This window comes from Mobula birostris, chromosome 10 (assembly GCF_030028105.1).
Source record: "Mobula birostris isolate sMobBir1 chromosome 10, sMobBir1.hap1, whole genome shotgun sequence".
Classification (NCBI taxonomy): domain Eukaryota; kingdom Metazoa; phylum Chordata; class Chondrichthyes; order Myliobatiformes; family Myliobatidae; genus Mobula; species Mobula birostris.
The window spans coordinates 39,523,686-39,548,974 of record NC_092379.1 but is presented as its reverse complement, the minus strand read 5'-3'; the positions used below and the strand labels follow the sequence as shown (position 1 = coordinate 39,548,974).

The 25,289-nt window shown below is 44.2% G+C and overlaps 1 protein-coding gene across 1 annotated transcript in view; it reads right to left on the bottom strand.

Annotated features, from left to right (window-relative positions):
• Nucleotides 1–25,289, bottom strand: part of LOC140203608 (serine/threonine-protein phosphatase 2A 65 kDa regulatory subunit A beta isoform-like) — a 96,324-nt gene that overhangs the window by 33,540 nt on the left and 37,495 nt on the right. The window contains exons 7-15 of the mRNA XM_072269656.1: nucleotides 24,801–24,891; nucleotides 24,609–24,709; nucleotides 20,982–21,214; nucleotides 19,067–19,214; nucleotides 16,083–16,238; nucleotides 12,832–12,946; nucleotides 10,380–10,450; nucleotides 9,803–9,937; nucleotides 4,550–4,723 (exon numbers count right to left, since the gene is read on the bottom strand). Of these exons, the coding sequence (XP_072125757.1) occupies nucleotides 4,550–4,723; nucleotides 9,803–9,937; nucleotides 10,380–10,450; nucleotides 12,832–12,946; nucleotides 16,083–16,238; nucleotides 19,067–19,214; nucleotides 20,982–21,214; nucleotides 24,609–24,709; nucleotides 24,801–24,891 (1,224 nt within the window). The remainder of the gene's footprint in view (nucleotides 1–4,549; nucleotides 4,724–9,802; nucleotides 9,938–10,379; nucleotides 10,451–12,831; nucleotides 12,947–16,082; nucleotides 16,239–19,066; nucleotides 19,215–20,981; nucleotides 21,215–24,608; nucleotides 24,710–24,800; nucleotides 24,892–25,289) is intronic.

Genomic DNA, 25,289 nt, shown 5'->3' with positions numbered 1-25,289 from the left:
AAGGATATGTGGAGAAGGCAGGAGAATAGGGTTGAGAGGGATCACAAATCAGCCATGGTGGAATGTTGGAGCAGACTCAATGGGCTGAATGGACTAATTCTGCTCTCAAGGTCATTTGCTTCCAAACAATTGGTTTATTGATCATTACAGAATATCTCTCTGGTGCTTCCCTCTCCCTTCCCCTTTTCCCAATCAAAGATTCAAAGGTTCACTTATTTGTTTTCAAACATCTCTTTATTGCTTTTACAGAATGAAAAGTAAACACATTCGATCATCCATAGGTTTGAAAGTGCAACAAGGTTAAAGAAAAAGGGAAAAATAAAATACATCAGAAATAAAAGGAAAAACAACGCACAAAAAAAGCAAACACCCGGCCATTAAAAACAAGCTGTCAGTTCAATTTGTTACTTTCATCATCCCAAATATTGTTCTCCAGAAACTTGTGGAAAATATCCCAAATTTCCCGACATTTGCCAAGTTTGTTTTTCTGTGATGTAGTTGATCTTTTCTAGAGCAAGATACAAAGTCACTCCTTTCAGCCATTGTGAAAGTCCACTGGTTGTGGGTTTCTTCCATGAATAGGCTATGCAACGTCTGGCTTTCAAAAAACAAATATTAAGCAGAGACCTTGCACTTTTGGAGGTTACAAAGTCCTTTGGATAAATGTTCAGAATACATAATTTAGGATCAAGGAGCACCTTTTTTCCAATAATCTGACTAATCAAATCCAGCACCTTCTTCCAGAAGCAGATTATCTGGGGGCACTCGCACATACAATGGAACAGAGACCCCTTTTAGTGATTACATTTAAAGCATGTGTCTGGAATGTTGGGGTTAAAGTGACGAAACCTGACTGGAGTAATGTACTGTCTGGTTATCCGCTTAGAATGAGTGTTCACTGACTGGGTTTGAACGAAGGAACAAGCTTCTGACCACTCTTTTTCTGACAGGTTCTCATGCAAATCAGTTCTCCATGCTTGTAGCATGTTGTTTGATGACTCTTTGCATTTACTTGCAAACAATTTGTATGTAGCCCCCTGGTAAGCCTCAGACTCGCTCAGCTCGCTTTCGTCTAGGGGGAGAAGCCTTCAGCCCCGCCAAACGGGGAGATCAAGTTTGTGTGGATGCTGTGTGATGTACCCCACACCGCCAATTAACCGACAGTACGCCATATGCGATTAAATGATTACACTTTATAAGTATTTCTTGGTGATGGGTTAGTAGAAACAAATAGAATAAAGGTGCCAAGTCAGTAACTATCAGTTCGGTGCACACTCGTTGGAGCTCTTACACAACCGGGTCCCCCTTCCTCCAATCAATGTCCTCTGAACTCCGCCAACCCACGAATGGGACCACCCTCGGTGATCCACCAAACACTCCACACGAGTCTGTCCTCGTCTCCTATCCTCGCTGAAGACCCTGGGCCTCGGACTCCCGCTCGGGGTCCGTGCCATTGCCCAGCTTACAGCATCTCTCTCCTCGCGTCTCCTCTCTCTGTCCCCATCACGCCTTCTGCCCAGAGCCCACGAAAAACAATAGCTTAGAGACACACAAGAAAGAATACCATCTATCCCAATTGGTTAGCAAATGAATACAATTCCTGTATCAGTAATTATAACCCAAACAAGCTGCTCTAGAGAACCACTGTCTCAGCAGTTAACAGTACAGAGAAGCCATTTTATTAGCCTTAGCAAGTAACATAAAAGAAGAAACCCTTACATGTATAATTCAGACACTTGTCCCCTAGCTTCAGATAATTTCAGAGTGATGTCTTCTAGGGTAAATAAAGGAGGGAGCTTCAAACTGTAACTTTGCCTGGACATAATAAAACTTTGCAACTAAAGGCATTTAAAAAAGTGTTTTGTTGGAATTCCATATGTGGCCTTGAGTTCTTCAAAAGACATAAATGAATTGCCATTATAAAGATCAGACACCTTAGCTATGCCTCGGGGCGGCCAAGTTTTAAAACTAGGATCCGCTCTGCCGGGCTGGAGCTATCATTACCAAAGGTAGGAGTAAACTGGGATAACTGTGATGTCTCACCCATTTACGCAAGAGCATCGTGCCAAATCATTGTTGTATTTTTTAAGAAAGGGATTTTAGATTGTGTGACCAGGTTTTTCTTATTTGCTGAATACATATATAGTTCTAGAGGGATATTGATCAACTGGGATTCCATTGAGACCCAAGGAGGGGAGTGATCCTTAACAAAATAAAACATTCCTGCTCTAATTTGGGCCGCCCAGAAATACCATATAAGATTTGGTAGCTGTAAGCCACCTCTGTCATACGGCAGATATAACAGGGAAAGCCTGAGTCTTGGACATCTATTATTCCAGATGAAATTAGAAAAACATTTCTTTAATAAATAAAAGAAAGAGTAAATAACTACATAGGGATTGGATAATTATGTCTGCGGGCAGGAGCAAGCATGAACAAATTAGGATATAAACACCTGCAATGGTTGATACTTAGGCTTATATACAACATTTTGGACCAGTGGAAATGGTCCAGAAGGGTTATATGGAAACTATTATTACCATTTTTCTTAACAACTAATTCCATTACTTAGCCTAATTGGTTAGATTTACCACAGTACATAATTATCTATTTAAATGTTTATTTTCCTTTTATATCATCTCAATGTGTACTTAAGAATGTATAAATAATTGTAGTTTTATACATATAAAAAAATGGAAAAGGTTATATGTGTGAAAAAAGTACGTGATATTTGTGAATTCCTTATCCAAATAAAAATAAAATTAAAAAAAAATAAATAAAAGAAAGATGATGGAGGAGAAAGTGGGATAGATTGGAAAAGGTACAGGAACTTCAGTAAAATTGACATTTTTAGAACGTTTATGCGTCCAATCAAATTTATGAGCAATTTCGTCCATCTGTTTGTAAGTTGAGTAACTGAGTCTGTGAGAGGTTTATAATTAGTTGGGATAATTTTACCAATAGTAGGAGTAATTTTAACACCCAAATAGGTAAACCCTGTTCTGACAAAATTACGTCATCCATGTACAGGGCTATGCGATGTTCTACATCTCCTATAGTTATTCCTGCTATGTTAGCCTGTTTTCAAATTGCCATAGCAAGTGGCGCAATGGCCAGGATAAGCAGGAGGGGAGATCCCTGTCTTGTTCCCCGTTGGAGTTTAAAAGATGCCGAAAAAAGCAGGTTAGTTAAAACTTCAGCCTGTGGGTTAGAATACAGAAGCTGTATCTTAGAAATTTTCCCCCTATTCCACTCCACTCTGTCGAAGGCTTTCTCGGCATCCAATGACAGAATAGCGCTATCGGAGCTTCCAGATTTTTCATAAAGTATATTAAGCACTCTTCGAATGTTGTGGAAGCCCTGCCTTCCCTTACAAACCCATTTTGGTCAGGGTGGACCATTTTTGGCAAGAGTGGCTCCAGCCTCCTAACTAATCCCTTACAGAGAATTTTGAGATCATTGTTCAGATGTGAGATTGACCTATAAGATCCACAAAGGGATGGTGGTTTTCCAGGTTTTAACAGTAGTGTGATTGCTGCCATATTAAGAGAGGAGGGAAGGGATCCATTGTCAAATGACTCCTGATACATATCAAGCAGAGGTGGTATTAGTTTAGTCTTAAAGATTTTATATATTTCAATCGGAATTTCCATTGGGCCCAGGAGTTTTCCCTCCCTTCATGTTAGTTATAGCTGCAGACAATTCTTTAGCCTCTAAGTTTAAACTCCAGTGATGTCAAGGACGTTTCATCTCGGGGTATAAATTGTAACAAGTCGAGAAATTCCGTTTGTATTTGTGGAGCTGAATCTGAATATTCTGAGCTGTACAGATCTTGGTAAAATCTCAAAAAGATATTGTTTATTTCCTCTGCGACAACCGTTGTCACCCCCTCATCTGATTGTATGGAGTTTATTGCCCTTTCTGTTTGTGTCTGTTTGATGTGCAGGCCAAAGGTTCACTTATTATCATGTACAACTCTGAAATTTGTCTTCCCCAGATAGCCATGAAACAAAGAAAAAACATGAAAGTCATTGAATGGCATCCTGATCATCAGCCCCCCCCCCAAAACCACCCCTCCCTCCACACAGAAAATGGAACAGCAACAATCCCAGCCCACCCCCCACACAAAAACTAACAGAACATTTTACCCTGAAACACCCTCCCCTCGCACAACAAAATGAAAAGAAACAGACAATATAAAAACAGAATATAAAATCCCCAAGTCTGACAAAGTCCGCAGTCCTTAAACAGGGGTCTAAACCTGATTGTCTAAACCAGGGGTTTCCACCCCTACTTGGTTAATGGTCAATTAAAAAAAAGGTTGGGAGCCCCGAGTCTAAAGTAAGACTACCCATGTCAGTGGGCTACAAGTATAATTGTTACTATCGCACATTTGCTTCTGGTGCAAAAGGAAAGAAGATGTTCAAAGTTATTTCCGTCTTTAAACTAAAGTATCAATTTGATATGGGCAATCATTTCCATTCTGCAAATCATCCATATGGAAGCATTGCTAATAGACTATAAAAACATTTTAGAATAAACCACCCACCAGCAGCCCTGCAAGCAGAGGCATGTACTCGATTATCGCAAGGCGCACTCTCCATTTGGCATCTTCTGCTAATTCTACAATGGCTGGCAGGAGAGACTGTGCTAACTGGTGAATTCCAATAACTTCATTCACGCAGTCCAGATTGGAGATAATGTTCAAACGGACCTCAGGGCACTAGGAAGGAAAGGCAATTTTCTGAGTACAGCAAAGGTGAAAAACATTCATACTGCGAACGCTGTCTGACAAACACACTGGCGCTCCCCAGACTCTCTGCTTTCAAAGTATCATCTTGGACATTTATGAAATATTAATCCCACAAAAGAAATATGAATGCCACTTTCACACTTACAGTACTTAGGCACATGCACATCTAGCCAGGGTGCCAATGACTTTTGCACAGAACTGTACTTGCCAACGTGCAGTGGAGAGCAAGTTTGTAAATCTGGCGGGAGCACAGGATGTTGGGAATGGTGAGAGTGGAGCACCCACGGTAGGGGTGTGAGAGAGGTGGCTGAGGTGGACTGCCAGGGGCAGGAGGGTGTGGTGCGAGTGGAGACACACTCAGCTCTGAGAACACAAGCAAGGGCATTTGATTCCAAACAATTGGTCTATTGGTCATTACAGAATGTCTCTCTGGTGCTTCCCGCTCCCTTCCCCCTTTTCCCAACCAAAGAGTCAAAGGTTTGTTTATGATCAAAGCACGTATCCAAATACAACCCTGAAATTTGTCTTCTCCAGATAGCCACCAAGCAAAGAAAGAAGATGAAAGTCACTCAGAGAGAAGCATGAAACCTACACCTCCCCAGCCCTGGTACAAAAAATAATGGCATCCTGATCATCTGATCCCCAAAACTACCCCTCCCGCCACACACAAAACGGAATAGCAACATTGATCCCCCCCAACCCATCCCCCGCACAAAAAACTAACAGAGCATTTTACCCCCAAACACCCTCCCCTCACACAACAAAACGAAAAGAATAAGGCGATGAAGAAAACAGAATATAAAAACCCTAAATCTGAAAAAGTCCACAGTCCATAAACACAAATGCAGAACCAGGATATCATCTTACGCTATCACCGACATTCACCAAAAGAGGGGGACAGGGACACAACTCCCCTCTCCCTGCCCCCTTCCCACTCTCAGTCCACATCAGAGACCCATATCAGACATCTGCGAGGTTTATCATCACTCACAGATGTCAAGAAATTTGATTGTTTTTTGCGGCAGCAGCAGCACAGTGCAGTATATAAGAATTACTACAGGACCGTGCAAAACTCAGACACCCCAGCTATATACACCAGCCTAAGACTTTTGCACAGTACTATACATTATGGTCCAAGTTATGGTCACACCAGCAGTATGCCAGAAATTCGAGAGTCAGTTAGCAGAAGTGAGTGCAGTTGCTTTTATTAAGGAGAAGGTGCTTGGGAAGCTGAAAGTTTTGAAGGTAGTCAAGTCACCTGGACTAGATGGGCTACACCGCAGGGTTCTGAAAGAGGCAGCTGTAGAGATTGGGGAGGCATTAGTAATAATCTTTCAAGAGTCATTAGAATCTGGAATGGTTCCAGAGGACTGGAAATTTCCAAATGTCACTTCACTCTGAAGGGAGGGAGGCAAAAGACATGAAACTATAGGCCCTTCAGCCTGACTTCAGTGGTTGGGAAAATGTTGGGAGTCCATTATTAAGGACGAGGCTCCCAGTACTTGGAGGTGCATGGTTTCCTTAAGGGGAAATTACAGGCAGGATAGACAAGGGAGGGTCAGTGGATGCTGTTTACTTGGAGTTTGACAAGATGCCGCACATGAGACTCCTTAACAAGTTAAGAGCCCATGGTATTACAGAAGATATCCTAGTAAAGATAGAAGATTGCCTGACTGACGGGAAGCAAAGAGTTGCAAATGAAAGGGGCCTTTTCTGGTTGACTGCAGGTGACCATTAGTGTTCCACAGGGGTTGGTATTGTGACCGTTTCTTTTCAAGCAGATGTCAATGATCTGGACAACGGAATTGATGGCTTGGTGGTCACATTTGTGGATGATACCAAGATAGGTGGAGGGGCAGAGAGTCTGTAGAAGGACTTAATAGATTGGGAGAATAGCAAGGCAGTGGCAGTTGGAATATACTGCACTGACCGAAAGTGTTTCTGGTAGGTAGGATTTCTCAGCCTTGGGCGGCAGCCCGCTTAGGAGAGGGAAAACCCTGATTTTAAACCTCCACTGCCTTGCAGTCATGCCCACCCATGGGAAAGGCTTTGGGGGTAAACCCCTAAGGCAGTTTGATGTCGTTTACAGCTTCACTCTGGCAACCTCTGCGATGACACTGGTGCCGAGCTGTATTGGCGCTTGCCCTTCCCTTCGACAACATGAGTGATGTGGAGAGGGGGAGCCTGCTGCATGGGAAGAGCCGGTCCTACAAACCTTCCTGCCCAGTAGAGGACACAGTCCACCAGAGGCACAAACCCATCATCCCCGGGATCGAAGGGTGCCTACTACCAGAAACGTATGGCCATGCACTTTGGTAGAAGGAGTAAAGACGTGTACTATTTTCCAAATGGGCAGAAAATTCAGAAATCAGACGTGCAAAGGAAATTGGGAGACCTCGTGCAGGGTTCCCTAAACGTTATCTTGCAGGCTGAGTTGGTGGTACGGAAAGAAAATGGAATGTTGGCATTCATTTTGAGAGGACTAGAAAAGATATAAGGGTAATGCTGAAGCTTTATAAGGCATTGGTCAGAACGCAGTTGGGGGTATAGTGAGCAGCTTTGGGCCCTTTATCTAAGATGTGCTGATATTAGAGAGGGTTCACGAGAATGATCCTGGGAATGAAACATACAGGAGGAGTGCTTGACGGCTCCGGCTCTGTCCTCGATGGAGTTCAGACGGGAAGGAAGAGGGGTGAATCTCATTGAAACTTATGGAATATTAAGAGGCCTAGAACAGAGAGGAGGTTTCCTGTGACCAGAGGGCACAGCCTCAGAATACAGGGACGTCCATTTAGAACAGAGCTGAGAGGAAATTTCTTCAGGAAAGGGCGGTGGATCTGTGGAATCCATCAACGCTGAAGGCTGTGGAGGACGAGTCATTGGGTATACTTAACGTGGAGGGTGACAGGTTCTTGATTAGTCAGGGTGTTAAAGGTTACGGGGGAGAAGGCAGGAGAATGGGGCCGAGAGGGTAATAAGCCAGCCATGATGGAATGGCTAAGCAGACACGATGGGCTGAGTGGCCTAATTCTGTTCCTGAGTCTTAATTTATTGTCCGTTCACTCTCCCTGAGTGCAGGCGAGCTCCTCGGGAGGGCCATGGGAGGAAACAACGGTCATTTTGTGAAAAGCTGCATTTCACAAAAGAAAAACACTTGAATTTCTGCGTTTGAGAAATCTTTCTGCACCTTTGGCATAAATAGATGCAAGATACTAATTACTATTAAATTATCCAACAGTTCAAATCATGATTCAGCAGGCTTTTTTCTTGATTTCATTTCAAACTAACAAATAATTCAAGGCTTGAATTAACAGCTGCCAATTTGAAGATGTACACTTTGAATCTGTCAGCTGTGCCTGGAAAATCGAGGCATTTCTGACATTTGGGGAATCTTTTCGGGTGTAGCACATGAAGGGAATCAAGTCTGCAGACATTGGAAATCCAGAGCAATTCACCCAAAACGCTGGAGGAACTCAGCAGCTCAGGCAGCATCTATGGGAATGAGTAAACAGTCGGTGTTTCAGGCCGAGGCCTTTTATCGGGACTGTAAAGGGAGGCAGAAGATGCTAGGATATAAAGGTGAGGAGAGGGGAAGGAGGCCAGCTGGAAGGTGTTAGGTGAAGACAGGTGGGTGGGAAAGGTCAATGGCTGGAGAAGAAAGAATCTGAGAGAGGAGAGGAGAAGAGAGTGGACCACAGGAGAGATGGAAGGAGGTGGGGACCCAGGGAGAAGTAATAGACAGGTGAGAAGTAAAAGCTCAGAGTGGGGAATTGAGGAAAGAGAGGAGAGGGGTGAGATTTTTTTTACATTTTTAAAAATAATCTTAATTCTGTAAAAATAATGAAAGAATGCAAATTTCCATATAAATTAAAAAATCCAGAATTTGCACATGCAACAGTTTTGTTTAAGTTCACACCAAAATAAACAAGGAACTTGATGGATGGAGAAATAACAGCTCCATCACACCATTAACCGATTCATCTTTAATCCAATATGCACTCAGATTACAAACCAGCTCACATCACTGCTTCTAAAGAACGCACTGCACATTTGCTCTTATCTGAAGCTCTCAAACTAAAAGAACAGTTGGAGAGACTCCGGTGGAAGAAACAGTTGTTATTCCATTCATGATTCAGAAAAACATAAGAAATCGGAGCAGGAGTAGGCCATCCGGCCCATCAAGCCTGCCCCGCCATTCAGTAAGATCATGGCTGACCTGTCCATAAACTCAGCTTCATCTACCTGCCTTTTCCCCATAACCCTTAATTCCCCTACTATCTATCCTCTCCAGCCCTTCACCTTTCCCACCCATCACCTGCCTTCAACTCCCCTCCCCTACACACCAACCTTTCCCATCACCTGGTCTACCTATCACCTACCAGCTTGTACTCCCCCCATCCTCCCAACCTTCTTATTCTTGCGCCTTCCCCCTTCCGTTCCAGTCCTGACGAAGGGTGTCAGCCCAAGGGTTCATTCCCCTCCATAGATGCTGCCTGACCTGCTGAATTCCTCCAGCATTGTGTGTGTGTGTATGTGTGTGTGCACGCGTGTGGCTGTGGATTGCCAGCATCTGCAGGATCTGTGATTATCCACTTTAGAATGCTGGACATCACCGCACAGCTTCAAGCAAACGGCAGTTACAATGTTTGTCAACAGGAAAGAAAGCAGATGAACATGGGCCAACTGCTGTCCCCTTCCGGGAATCGATATCAGTGAGAGTAAAAGCCTAGACACATCAGTCTGTGTTGCAACACGTCCCATTCTGGCACACTTATCCAGATACCTGTATCTTGTGGTGGAGCATGGACTGCTCGTCACCTTCAGCAGATGTACAAGTTCCAGAGACGACAACCAACTTTTTGATCGCCTAATGAACAATAAGCGACCTTTCCTCAGCACTCTGGACTTGACAACAGCTTCCAAACAGCACACAGAAGAAAGCTCTCCATTGGTGTTTGCCTGATTTCGGTAGGCTAATCAAATATTATCCACGATGGCCACCAGTCACGCAAGGGGTATGTTAAAGTTTGTACTTCATGATAAAATTACCTTATCTTTGAGCTGAGCCAAGACCAGGGGAAGCAGGTGCTCAACAGTGCTGTCCTTGCCCAGGATGGTGGACAAGCCCATAATAACAGAGGCCAGAGCTGACTTCACGTGTTGATTGGTGTCAGACACAAGTTCCTGGAAAAGAAACACAAAAAATGATCAAATGAAAACCCAGACAGGTATCTCAGTCAACACGCACAAAATGCTAGAGGAACTCAGCAGGCCAGGCAGCACCTATGGAGAAAAGGACAGTCGACATTTCAGTCCAAAACCCTTCGGCAGAACTCAGCCCTTTGGGAGAGGGGGAGGGAGCAGGAGAGGGGGATGGGGAGGGAGTGGGAGAGGGGGATGGGACAGGAGAGGAGAATGGGACAGGAGAGGGGGCAAGATGTGACTCGTGCTTGGACACTGAGCTTTTCCAGTTACAAGCAGTTCACACTGATAAATGGTGCCTGAATCCTCGTTTCAGACCCACCCAAAATACTGAGGGACTTTTTCCTGAAGTGAATGAGATGAGTTGCTACATTAATTTTAGATAGACTGTATAACCAGCCAAGAATTTGAGAAGGCATATTACCTTAACATACGGCAAGATGTGACATATTATGACAGTCTCCCTGCAATCCACTGGCAAGTTTTCACAGAAATCTGCAAGATAGAGTACTGCATGTTAGAGAGTTATTCTCAAACAAAACAATGGAGTCAGAGAAAAGTACAGCACAGAAATAGGCCCTTCAGCCCATCTATTCTGTGCCAATCCATTTAAATTGCCTACTCCCATCAACCTGCATCTGGACCATAGCCTTCAATACCACTACCATCTGCGTACCCATCCAAACTTCTCTTAAATGTTGAAATCGAGCTTGCACGCACCACTTGTGCTGGCAACTCGTTCCACACTCTCACCACAATGATAAATCAATAAAGTTTAACAGATTAAGCAATTGCTGAAAAGCATCTGCCTTAATATTTGTATCTTCTCACAAGATAGTGGCAAGAGAAAACATACATTCTGCAGCACAATTTAAGTCGCACAAGGAAAAGCAAGGCCAGCACCTACAGCGTAAACATCAAGAGTCAGACAGCACAGGTTCAATTCTGGCACATCTGTATGTTCTCCCTGGAGTAAACCCCGAGGGAAAAATCCGGAGCCGGATTCTCCGAGGCAGTCCTACGTTGAGTTCAACGCTGACTGGCAACTCCTGCGACGCCACTGGTACCAAACTGTATCGGTCTCTGCCGATCCTTCAGATTCATCAGATGCGTGGAGAGGGGGAGCCTGCTACATGGGCAACAGCTTACTCTCCATATCATACTGCCCTGGCTTACGTATCACGTAGACAGCTGCACGTAACATCCATGGTGGACCCTGACCAACGGAGGGCCTCGGGTTAGGCAGTCAGTGGTACAAACGTAAAGAACAGCATTCACTCTTTTTCACAATCTCACAACCTTTCACGACTCTGCACAAGCAATGAAGTGCACTTTGTAAGGAGCAGCCACCATCGAAACATGAAGTCAAGTGGCACACAATTCCTTTCCATTTGCTGTCATCCAGTTCTGGGATCAGATCAGGATGCCAAAGGGGAGGCATGCTGGCATGCTGTTCTCACTTGGAGAAGTGTCACCTGGATATGTGGTACCACATTAAATAGAGTCATAGAAAAGCACAGCGCAGAAAAGGCCCTTTGGCCCCTCTCGTCCATTCTGAACAATTCATACTGTCTACTCCCATCTGCCTGCACCAGGACCACAACATCCCCCCGCCCCATATCCCTACTATCCATGTACCTATTCAAACTTCTCTTAAATATTGAAATCAAAACTGCATGGACCACTTGTGTTGGCAGCTCGTTCCATTCTCATGACCCTCTGTGTGAAGAAGTTTCCCCTCATGTTCCCCTTAAACCTGTCACCTTTCACTCTTAAGCCATGACCTCTGGTTGTAGTCCAACCCAACCAGAGTGGAAAAAACCTGCTTGCATTTATCCCATCCATACCCCCCGCATAATATTGTACCTCCATCAAATCTCCTCTCAGTCTTCTGCATTCTGAAGAATACAGTCCTAACCTATTCAATCTTTCCTTCTAAGTCAGGTCCTCCAGACCAGGAAACATCCTTGTAAATTTTCTCTGCATTCTTTCAACCTTGTTTAGATCTTTCACAGGAGTTCAAAGTTCAGGGGTGTCCAGGGAAGGGGTCGCACCTCTGGTGAAGGGGCTTGTCGTGTCCATTCCGGGGCAGCTCACTCACCTTTGCTCCCCACCGGACACTCATCTCTCCCCTGTGGCTGCAAGCAGCCATTTGCACGTGACAGCAGTCTCATACTCCAGTGAGATTCGGACAAGCCAGTCCTAGCACGCAAAGTCAGCCTCAGCGGACTGGGCGGGTGCGATCTACAGTAAAACCCAACGGCCAGGAAGGTGGCTCTGCATCGCGCTGTGGAGAGCGAGGGGCATGAAAAGACACAGAAAGCGTCCTGGTCATCCACTGCAAACAAGAAGACCCCTGTTTCTTCTGGCGCTTGTTCATACCACTGGACCCGGACTTCTGAGGCCAAGAGAGTGGAACTGCCACAGTGCAAAGGCTTTTCCATTTTAAAAACTCTCCCGCACAGGTTTCCTGTCATCGTCGGACAAAATGTGCAACCACCATGTGTACTATACACAACCTTGACATTTGTCTCCTTACAGGCAGCCACAAAGCAAAGGAACCCAACAGAACCTATTAAAAACAGAAAACTATCAATCACACAATGCGCAGGAAAAAAAGACAAATTGTGCAGACAAGAAAAGTAAGCAAATAATGTTCAGGACTGCACTGCAAAATGCCAGGTTGTACAGCTGGATCAAAGGCCTCGTCTCCACTAGGAAAGTTACAGGCACAGATTGCAGTGTCATTGCCCAGAACAAGAGTCTATTAATGAAGTAATTGATAGTTGTTTCTGCTGCCAGAAAGTTGTCACTGTGCTTCACCAACAACATCTTAAACCGGATGGAAAAGACAAGAATGAGAATTCCCAACCAACCTTTAACTTTGTTGGCCCCAGCTGCTCGCACTTCAGCCTCACAATCTTTCAACAGGTTTTGGAAAGCAGGAACCAGATCATTTTCCACAATTTCAGGACCCACGGTTTTCTGAAGCTTTAAAGGCAAGAGAAACCAAATGAGTAACAAAGATAGAGTGGGTTTCAATAGCAGCAATCTGTGCATTAACACGTGAACAGAGGAATCACAAGGACAACACCATCTTTCTTTTCCACACTGGTCTCGCTGCTGCCATCAGGTGGAAGGTGCAGGAGCCTCAGGACCCACACCACCAGGTTCAAGAACAGTTACTACCCCTCAATCATCAGGTAGAAGGTGCAGGAGCCTCAGGACCCACACCACCAGGTTCAAGAACAGTTGCTACACTTCAACCATCAGGCTCTTGAACTACAGGGGATAAGTACACTTAATCAATTGAGATGTTCCCACGAGCAATGATCTTACTTTAATTACTCTTTATCTTGTTATTTCATACTCTTGTTATTTATTGCTATTTATTTACATTTGCATTTGTACTTTATCTTTTATTGATCCTGTTTACAGTTACTATTCTATAGAAATTGCTGAGTATGCCCACAGGAAAATGAATCTCAGGGTTTTATGTGGTGACATGTATGTACTCTAAAAATATGAACTTCAAAATTAAAAATCTGAACTATACTTTAGCTACAGACTTCATTGCAAGATTAGTTTATACGTGATCTTGAGCATAGAAAGTGCCTTTTGTGATGGTCTGTCATTAGCAATGATAGCAGAACATTATAAATACAATAAACTCCGTACCGTTCTAATGCAATTGTTTTCCAATAATGGGTTGGTGCCAATTTCACAAGTGCTCTGGCAACCTTTATCTTGTTCTGGCATATTTCCCCTTCCTTTCCAGTCCTGATGAAAGGTCTTGGCCCAAAACGTCAACTGTTTATTCACTTCCATAGATGCAGCCTGACCTGCTGAGTTCCTCCAGCATTTTTGTGTGTGTTACCTTATATGGAGCTTATTTTTGAACACGGGTTAGTTATCTTATAAAGACAGACAATATAAAGTCTTTGCCTGTTCCAAGGGTAATAATCCTAAGCTGACAAAATGGCTGTGTTTTCTGTGTCCTTTTGAACACTGGTCCATCTGTAATTTGCTTTAATTTTCGATCAGGTTTACAGTTTTTAATTATGTAATTTTATCATGGGTGGCGGGGTGGAAGTACATCTCTACCAAGAGACATGTAAGGCGTTCCTTCCCTCCGCTAGCCTGCAGGTCACCCTTGAGCAAGGTGTAGCACCTGCTTAGCCAACCCACCCCCCCAATCAGGGTCACGTGAAGCCATGGGGTAAGAGGAAAGAAACCCAGAGAAATGTTGCCATTGTGTTCAGATGTTTATCAATGAGTGGATACCTCATGCTCTGGTAAAGAAATAAATGAGAGGGGAGAAAAAAGGAATGGTTATATAAATGATGTCCATTTAGAAGCAGCAATCTTAAGTGTTACCCAGGTAAAACAGCTGTAATGATCTATCCTTGATAAAATATCCACAGATAAACCAGCTGCTTCAGTACAGATTTTACACTCATACAGAACAGAAAGATTTAATCTCAATGCTTTGGGGTGGGACCGGATTTTCCTGGCCTAAAGAGACGGAATTTTAAATTTTTAAAGAAAGGCAAAGTTGAGAAAATATTGTCGTTGATGGCTCTGAATCCGAAAGTATGGTACACAGACAACAACGTGAGCAATTGTAATCAGCTAATTTCTCAGGTCAAAAAAAAACAACTAAATAATGTTATTTAATCATTAAATAATGCTTCTTAATTGTTAAATAATGTTAACCTGATTGTTAATGTTTGCAATTAACCTGTGTAGGCAATGTGCCTTTATTTTGAGGATTTGGATTACACTGTGGTGAGAAAAGCACAGAGATTCCAGTTGATCCGAGTGTTTTCCCAGGCTGGGAAAGTCTAAGACTAAAGGGCATAGATTTAATTGGAGACACAGAACACAACAAGCTGTTCCGGCCCTTCAAACTGCACCGCCAGTAAGCCACCAACTTGTGCAACAATCTACAATGACCCTTTAACATACTAACTGGAATGCTTTTGGACTGTGCGAGGAAACCGGAGCACCAGGAGGAAGCCTGAGGCAACAAGTTTTATACTGAGAACAAAGACCATCTGGTTCAAAAACTATAAACACACAGGAGATTCTGCAGATGCTGGAAACCCAGCACAAAATACTGGAGGAACTCAGCGGGCCAGGCAGCATCTATGGAAATGAAATAAACAGTCCATGTTTCGGGCCGAGACTGCTCTTCAGGGCTATAAATCTGCCGATGACACAACTATTGTTGGCAGAATTTCAGATGGTGACAAGGAGCCGAAGAGGAGTGAGATAGATCAGCTGGTTGAGTGGTGTGGCAACAATCTGGCACTTGTCAGTCAGACCAAGGAACTGATTGTGGACCACAGGAGGGTGAAGTTGAATCACCACCTCCCTACACCATACCTGGTTTGTGTGAAGTCAGCAGTGGGAAGGAACCAGCAAAGTCCAGTCCATCAAAATTTTAATTAAATTAATTAATTAATGCCCTACATCACAAAATTTACCACAATGACAGTAAAACCAATGATTGTGGACGTCAGGAAGGGGAAGTCAAGGGAACACACATCAGTCCTAATCAAGGGGACTGTGGAAAGGGTGAGTAGTTTCAAGTTCCTGAGTGTCAAAGTGTCTGAGGATCTCGTCCTGGCTTTTCAACCTTTCGGCTCATTTTTAAACAGAACTGAAGTTCCCCTTAACTTCCTCCAGTCAAAAGTGAAAAATATCAGTGTCATCAACCTGTGCACGTGCTGAATCCCCAGATCCCTGGCACTATGCCAACAAGTTTGTTCTAAACCCCTGTCACAGGATTATCCTTCAGATACACTGAAAAAGATCTGAGCTCAATTCAGACCAAGTTTGTTGTATTTCAGGTCCATGTTTAAAAACAGGCTAATTAAATGAATCTGGAAAGAAATCTCAGCACCTTTTGGCATGTCAGTCAATTATATTAAAAATACGCAGGTGCTTGATTTAATGATTTTTTAAAACTGTATTAGAGGAACTAATCGTGTTTTCATGACTTTTGACAGAATCAGAAGGGATTCCAGCTGGAACAGAAAACTTAAAGACTAGCTTTAAAACATAAATGCACCATATCATCATACCAAAGAGATGCATTTTGTGCTTTAGCAATAACACGTACCTCAGAAAATTTGTCTGCCACCACATAGCGAACACGCCAGGATTCATCGTCCACTGCCTGCCGGAGGGTCGGCATCACCAACGCTTCCAGGTCTTCCTGGGGCAGCAGCTGGGCTATGCTCACACAAGCCTCAACTGCCAACAGCCTCACCGAATCCTGTGAAAAAGATGTTCAAACCGGGTTTGAGCTGGTTCTTCATTAAAAAACAAAATTAATTTCCTGAAGTTAACATTAGGAAGAACTAATCTCATCAAAAAAATCATAAAAATAAATACTGACAATATAACAATTGTTTCCCAGATGATATCCGTTCAGATCACCTGGAAAGTAGCAACAGGTTTCATTACTTTGCAATGTGTGCTGGAATCTTCCCAGGATACAAGTACTGGAATGGAAATTTGGAGTGTATCAACATGCAACCTTTGATGGAAGCATTCCTTGGATTAGTATATTAGCAAATGTCATGACAGTGCAAAAATTTATTGATAAATCAATTTTCTTTCTCCTGCTCTTGAAGCAGCATTCTCTGCTGAGTGAATCTCCAAGCTAATCACCCAAGTGGTCACTTTTCACCGTAGGATGTAGGAGCTGAATTAGGCCATTTGGCACATCGAGTCTCCTCTGACATTTCATCATGGTTGATCCATTTCACCTTCAGCCCAATCTCCTGCCTTCTCCCCATATCTCTTCATCGAAACACGGAAATCTACAGCACTTTACAGGCTATCCAGCCCCAAAGTTGTGCCGACCAAGTAACCTACTCGAGAAACTGCCTAGAATTTCCCTACCGCATAGCCCTCTATTTTCCTAAGCTCCATGTACCTATCTAAGAGTCTCTTAAAAAACCCTGTATCCATCTCTACCACCTTTGTTGTCAGTGCATTCCACACACCCACCACTCTCTAGGTGAGAAACTTACTTCTGATGTCCCCCTTATACCTACTTTCAAGCACCTTAAAACTATGCCCCCTCATGTTAGCCATTTCAGCCCTGGGAAAAAGTCTCCGGCTATCCACACGATTAATACCTCTTATCATCTTACACGCTTCAACCAGGTCACTTCTCATGCCCTGGCTAATCAAGAATCTATCAACCTCTCTGCCCTGAATATACCCAATGACTTCTCCTCTGTGACAATGAATTCCACAGATTCTCTGGATAAGGAAATCCTTCCTCATCTCCAATCTAAATGGACAAACCTCTGCTCTGAGATTGCTTCCTCTGGTCTTAGGCTGTCCCACCATAAAAAACATCCTCCCCATATGCACTCTAGAGGCCTTTTAGTATTTGACAGGTTACAATGAGATCCCTCCCCCTCATTCTTCTGAATTCAAATGAGTACAGGAACAGAGCCATCGAATGCTCCTTGAACGACAAGCCTTTCAATCCTGGACCTTTCAATCACTTTCGTGACCCTCCGTTGAACCCACTCCTGTCTTGGCAAACCCTTTGTTAGATAAGGGGCCCAAAACTACCTTCAATATTCCAAGTGAAGCCTTATAAAATGTGAACATTACATCCTTGTTTTGATACGCTAGCCATCATTGGTGGGGTCTGAACCTGGAGCAAGTGTGAACATCTCCTTGGCTACAGATGTGAAGGTTTATTTCCAGGAGTCACTGGACAGTAACCAGAAGAGAAGCTTACTCAACACCAAGGAGCACACGTCCAACCGTTAACCAGAAGCTAGGTGAGGGTCAAAGTGTCCATCCCAGCTCCCCTTCAGCGTACCATTTCTGTACGACTCTGGCTCCTTAGTACACGAGGAGACTGCGGACTGCGTCAAGCCTTTTGCCCGGGATACTTTAGGTTGGAGGAATATGAAAGGACACACACTGATTAAACAGTTCACTCTTCAGGCAAAAGCCTCAAGATAACCACCTTCTTGGAGGAGCATCTCCAGCTGGAGTACTGGAATGGTGTAATCATGTCGATAGATTGACGGGCACTGCTTCCATCTGCTGTGGACAAAGGAACTTTATAAAGCAGGGGCTCCCAACCTGGGGCCCCTCGGTTGATGGTAGGGGGTCGATGGCGTAAAAGAGGGTTGTGAACCCCGGTTACAAAGGTGAACAGATGGTGCAGACTACGACAACAGAAACTTTGCAAGCAGGAAGTGGCATTAACAAGGCGTAGCATATTGAGTACATGGACGTATTAACCGGATGCAACTCAGTTCTTTGCCACGGACACACCATCCGTACTAATCTTTCCCACCTCCAGCTCATCCATACAGTGAAATGCAAGCGGTAATGTGGGGTGGGGGGGGGGGGGGAATTGCTCCAGTGAGCGGAATGACAGACAGCCTGTGACCGGAACGAGCCAAGTGCTCTCCGTTATTTCACACACTGCCATGACGTGTGGGATACAGAGGCTCCTCAGTACAAGCAATTGATACACATGTGACATAAAGCCAAGGTGACAGCAGCAGCTTCAGCAAGATAAATCATGACAAGCCATGGGGAATAAGATCACCTTTCTTCACTATAATCCACGCTTCCTTTATCCACGTCACCTGCATTCCCACCCCACAAGCCTTTCCAGCGCATCAGTGTCTGTAGCCCCCACCACCCACAATAGACTCCTAGACTAATCTCAATCCTCCGCTATCTGCAAGGGGTCTCTGCCACTAATCACACCCCCCTTCACCCACCCCACCCTTCAGGGTTCCACGCCACTCATTCATCCTCGCCGCTCTCCCCGAAAGCAAGACAAGGTCTACACTCGCCCATTTGCCTCCGTTCAGGGCTGCAAACTGTTCTTGCAGGCGAAGCGGTGCTTTCCTCTCGGGGCTATTCGCTGTATCTGGAGCTCCTGCCGTGGCCTCCTCGACATCGGAGGACCAACACAGATGGGGTTGGGGGGGCGGCTTCTTCATCGAGCACCTTCTCTGGTTCCGCTGCGACAGCCGGGGTATCCCAATGGCCACCCACTTCAATTCGACTTCCCGCTGCCACCCCAGTGTCTGCTCTACAACTACATACCTGCTCATCAGAAGCCAGGGAAGTGAAGAGGGGTATAATGTCACTTTTCAAAAACTCCAGCTCCAGAACCTTTGCAAATTCACCCAACTTTGATGCTGCTGCCTGGCGGACCACTGGCGTGTCATCTGAGCACAAGCTGTGGAAAAGTCTGCAGAAAAAATAAAATTAAAGGTCACATAGGAGTAGTCGCCCATTGATGCAGAACTTAACAATTCGCAAGCAGAAATACAAGCACTAAAAATTGACATTTTTGCAATTAATGTTTCTAAATCAGAAGCTACTAAAATATTTTGCTAAACCCATCATCATTATGTGCTGTGTCATATGCTATGGGTGGTCACGGTCTTTCCATGACCCTGATTGTTCTCCGTAAAGTTTTCTACAGAAGTGGTTTGTCATTTCCGCCTTCTGGGCAGTGTGTGTCTTTACAAGGTGGGTGACCCCCAGCCCATTATCAATGCACTTCAGAAACTGTCTACCTGGCGTCAGGTGTCGCATAACCGGGACTTGTGATCTGCACCGGCTGCTCATCCACCACCTGATCCCATGGCTTCACCTGACCCTGATCGGGGCGGGGGCGGTCGGGAGGGGTCGATGGTATCGAAGCAGGAGCTACACCTTGCCCAAGGGTGGCCTGCAGACCAGCAGAAGGAAGCCTTACACCTCCTTTGGTAGAGACGCATCTCCACCACACCACCCAAAAATCCAATATTTGTGGTATTCAGATTTTATCCTGAGAAATACTTCAAGATAGCAACAGAATATAGAAATTTACTGCACATTACAGGCCCTTCAGCCCACAATGTTGTGCTGACCACGTAACCTACTCTAGAAGCTGCCTAGAATTTCCCCACCATACAGCCCTCTCTTTTTCTGAAACAACTGACTGTGTCTGAAAGTTTACACAAATGACGCCACAAAAAATTTTAATTCAGGGAGTAAAGCGGCTGGAAGTGAACCCCAGATGTGGGACTCCTGCACTTGGAGCAGAACAGAGCCATTGGTTGTGGACTGCAGGGGCACACAGTTACCAAAGCAACCTTCTCGTCCGACAAAACTCAAACACCTCCGAACAAGTGAAATCCTCTGCGCGCCAGATTAATCAAAATGGCCCTGAAGCAGAGCAACAGGCTTGACAAGACACGGCTCTCAAAAAGAGCACGCCTTTGTAAATGACAAGGCCACTTCAACCACACAGCCGAGAGTAAGCGATGAGCACCACTCCACTATGATGCACCTCGGCTTTTGCTCCTTCCTCACTAAAAACACACAAAAAACCTTCAGTTTATGTCATTAAAAACAAAAATGCCACACTTTCTGTGCTATTTTGGGGCTGATTATTCTCTAAACTAGAAACTTCTACCCACTCAGTTAAAACAAGGTCCCGTCCACCATGGTGGTAGCATCTTATCGCCAATAAAACCAAATTATACTGAAATTGGGTGGCAGGAAGGAAATACGTCCCTGCCAAAGGAGGTGTAAGGCACTCCTTCCCTCCACTAGCCTGCAGGTCACCCTAGGGCAAGGTGTAGCACCCGCTTAGCCTCCCCGATCGGGACGACGTGAGGCCGTGGGAGCAGGTGGTGGACGGTTGTATTAGCAGCAGGTGCAGATCTCAACTCCTGACACTGACACCAGGCAGACAGTCTCGGAAGCGTATTGATAATGGGCTGGGGGTCACCCGTCTTGTAAAGACACACGCTGCCCAGAAAGAAGGCGATGGCAAACCACTTGTGTAGAAAACTTCGCCAAGAACAATCGTGTCCACGGAAAGACCCACGATCGCCCACACCACACGACACGGTACATAATGAGCGATACTACAGGATGTAGATTTTCTACAATAATACTGTAATATTCCTAGCCAACTTCAATCATGTTCATCTCCAGCATTCCAAGGGAGGAAAGTACTTACTGACGCAGCTCGGTCTTTACACAGCTGGATACCCGAGGGTAGCAGACACTGAAAAGACTGCATGCCGAAGTCCTGGACGTGAACCAGTCACCACAAGTCAGGCGCTTGACCAGTGGCACAAAGTGGACTTCTAGGTCTGCAGGAGAGTGCTCGTGGGAGATGGCTCGCAGTGAATCGATGGCTTTATTTCGTACTACCGATTTTTCCACCGTTGCCAGGTTCTCCAAGGGAGGCTGATTAGTGGGAAAGAATTAAACTGAAACACATCTTCTTTTTACTCTACTTCTAAGAAACACAATATTTAGAAACAATCTTTAAGATAAATTCTTACATTGCTGAGAATTAGGAATTCTCATAAAGAAAATGAGACAGAGAAACATTTAAAGGCAGAAGAATATAGAGCCGTGCTGGAGGACAAAACACAAACTACCAAAAACTGTATAAATCAAAGGACATATTTTCTCAATCACAGAAATTCCCAAGGTTCCTAACCAGAAAACTCTGTACTAATATTAAATGGAAATTACACTGACACATTCCTAATTATCAGTAATTACTATTTCATCTTCAAATTAAGTACCAATAATTGTTCATCCTATGAGGTTTTAATATGCAAATAAACATGAAGCTGCCTGTCAGAATAATTTTGCCAAAGTTTGAGGGAAGTCCATGGTCATCCACTTTGTTAGAAGAAATAAAAGTGTAAACTACTTTCTAAATTGGGAGAAAATTCAAGAATCCGAGGTGCAAAGGGACTTGGGAGTCCTCGTGCAGCATTCACTAAAGGTTAACTTGCAGGCTGAGGAAGGCAAATGCAATGTTAGCAGTCATTTCCAGAGGACTAGAATATAAAAGCAGGGATGTAATGTTAAGGTTTTATAATGTATTGGTGAGGCATCATTTAGAGTATTATGAGGAGATTTGGGCCCCTCATCTAAGAAAGGAGGTGCTGACAGTGTGCAGAGTTTCAAGGAGATTCACAAAAATAATACTGGGAATGAAAGGCTTGTCACGTGAGGAGCGTTTGATGGCTCTGGGCCTGTACTCGCTGGAGTTCAGAAGAATGAGAAGAGACCTCATTGAAACCTATCAAATGTTGGAAGGTCTGAATAGAGTGGATGTGGAGAGGATGTTTCCTATGGCAGGGGAGTCTAAGGCTAGAGGGCACAGCCCCAGAATAGAGGGATATGCTTTTAGAATGAAAATGATGAGGAATTTCTTTAGCCAGAGGGTGGTGAATATGTGGAATTCTGTGCCACAGGTGGCTGTGGAGATCAAGTCATTGGGTATATTTAAGGCAGAGATTGATAGGTTCTTGATAGGTTCATGGCATCAAAGGTTACTGGGAGAAGACTGGGGAGTGGGGCAGAGGAGGCGAAAAAAGGATCAGCCATGATTGAAAGACAAATTGATAAGACTCTTGATTAATCGCAGCATGGAAGGATACAGGGAGAAGGCAGGAGATTGGGGCTGAGAGGGGAAAATGGATCGATGGGCCAAATAGCCTAACTCTGCACCTATATCTTATAGAACTATTCAAACAACAACTGTGCCCACGTTTCAGTTTAGAATTGCAGGCATCACAGGGGCTCCGAGAAAACGTTTCTGAATTGCTATTTTCTATAATACAAAGCCACGCCATCTCAGCGTTCTTCAAGAAACACTGCTAAAAGTTTGTGATATTTTATATACAGCCCCCACCCACACATGAGCAAATTGGATTCCTTACGTAAATGCTTTAAGAATTCTCTGCCTGTACTCGCAGGTAATTTTACACAAAAAGAAAACATTTTTGAAAGGAGTATCAATACAAAAGAACGTACACACTCTATACGCAACATACTGACGCTGGAATGTCTAATTTGAAACCACTGCAAACAATAAAGTGAAACATGGAATAGTAAAGTACAGAAACAGGCCATTCGGCCCACAATGTTGTGCTGAACCAGCTAAAAAGAAAATCAAAAACCACCAAGAACTAATCCCTCCTACCTACACAATGTCCATCTCCCTCCATCTTTTTCATACCCATGCGCCTATCCAAAAGTCTCTGAAAAGCATCTACCATCATACCAGTCAATGTATTCCAGGCATCCACCACTCTGATGGTAAAAAAAACTTACCCCTCACATCCCCCTTGAACCTACCTACCCACTCTCACCTTTAATGCATACCTCTGGTATTAGACATTTAAATCCTGGGAAACAGATACTCCTCTTTACTTAATCTATGCACATGCTCCTCATAATCTTACAAACCTCTAGCAGATCTCCCCTCGGCCTCCAGCGCTTCAGAGAAAACAACATAAGTTTATCCAGCTCTCATGATCACACGTCCTCTAAACCAGGCAACATTCTGGCGAACCTCTTCCGCATCGACCCCAAAGCCCCAACATCTTTCCTATAGTGGGACAATCAGAACTGCATGCAATACTCCAGACGTGGCCCACCCAGAGTCTGACAAAGTTGCAGCACTTCCTCTAAAGCAGGCAGCATCCTGGTTAAACCTCATTGATCGAGCTACTTTGGTGGTTTCATAAATTGATTTCATTGTTTTAATTCTGAATTGTCCTATGATGAACTGATCACTGAAAATCATTTCAATTTGATCTATGCCCTGTAATAGCCTGAGGCCCTCGTTATTTAATTTCAGAATCTTGTTCCCCATTACGGGTATTTAAAAACAATACAAGTATGTTATTTTAAATAAATATTTAATGCATAGGACCATTGCATTTGGGCATTAAAATCTGTGTTTTGTTTCCCCCGGTTGGGCTCATGTTGAACGTATATTTGGTCAATACAGAGCAGAGGTTTCAGTGTTCGGGGGACGGTATCAGTTCGTGTATGTTTTCCAACAGGCTGCGTGGGTGAACCTGGATCAGGGGTAGAGTAACTACACTTCACTGCAGCAATTCTCAATGATACACCCCTCCAATATTTTAACCAGGTCCTGAAGAAGGGTCTCGGCCAGAAACATCGACCGCTTACTCTTTTCCACAGACGCTGCCTGAGCTGCTGAGTTCCTCCAGCGTTTTGTGAGAGTTGATTTGGATTTCCAGCATCTGCAGACTTTCTCGTGCCTACAAATATGTTGGGGTGGCACAAAGCCTCATCTGCCTCAAAGATTTTATTGCAAACAATAAAAGCAGAGAGGGTTCTGTATGTGTCCATTTACCCCTCATTCAAGCAACCCATCATAACAAAGAGAGATTACAGGGCCATTGCCGGGTTTGGAGGACCTGAGTTATATGGAAAGATTGAATATGTTAGGACTTCTTTTTAACTTGGAACATAGAAGATTGCAAAGAGATATGACAGAAGGAGACAAGATTATGAGGGGTTTAGATAGGGTAAATGCAAGCAGTCATTGTCCACTGAGGTTGGATGAGACTGCAGCTAGAGGTCATGGGTTAAGGGTGAAAGGTGAAATGTTTAAGGGGAACATGTGCTGAACTTTTCTATGACTCATTATAAAGTCACTTACTTTATCATTGCCTGTGGAACCCTGCTGCTTTGAGAATCATCTTCTGGAAATTAACCTTTATTAAGACAGTAATACCACTTCAATGGCATTAACCGCGTGTCCGTCTTGTGCAGTGCTTTGTAAATGTACGACCGCTCTTACCAGCAAACAGTGAACATACTCCGGTCCGCCAACGAGCACCGTGAAGCTCCCTAGTTGCTCCGCTAATGCCAGCAGTGCCTCGTCTTCATCGAAAATGGTGTCTGCATCTAGACGAGAAATCAGTGGCAAGGTGACTCTGAGAGGCGATTGTTCAAACCGAAGCAGCCCAACCACACGCAGCTTTGTACCTACCAGTCAGAAGTGGGAGCAGCTCATTCCGGGTATGCTCTACCCCCAAGGCCAAGGCAATTGTGGACAGTTGCTTTATGTTGTTCAACCGTGACTGGGGAAAGGAAAGAAATGAAATTGATCAATGCCATCCAACCCTGAACAGAATTCTGGAAAAAAAAAGATATTACTGGCCACTCCACTGGGCACCGCACAACATTATTCTCGTCAGCACAAGTCCCGAGCCCAGTCATTAAATGGTTTCTCTTTCTACAGATGCCGAGCCTCTGCTTTGGTCATCCATTTCCATGAATACAGGACCATAATTCACTGAAAGTGGTGCCATGGGTAGATATGGTCATGAAGAAAGCTTCTGGCACCTTGGGCTTCATAAATCAAGGTAAGTTTGCATGTTATGTTGAAATTCTATAAGACAGTAGTAAGACCTAATTTGGAGTGTCATGTGCACTTTCAGCTGCCTACCCACAGGAAAGATGTCAGTAAAGTTGAAAG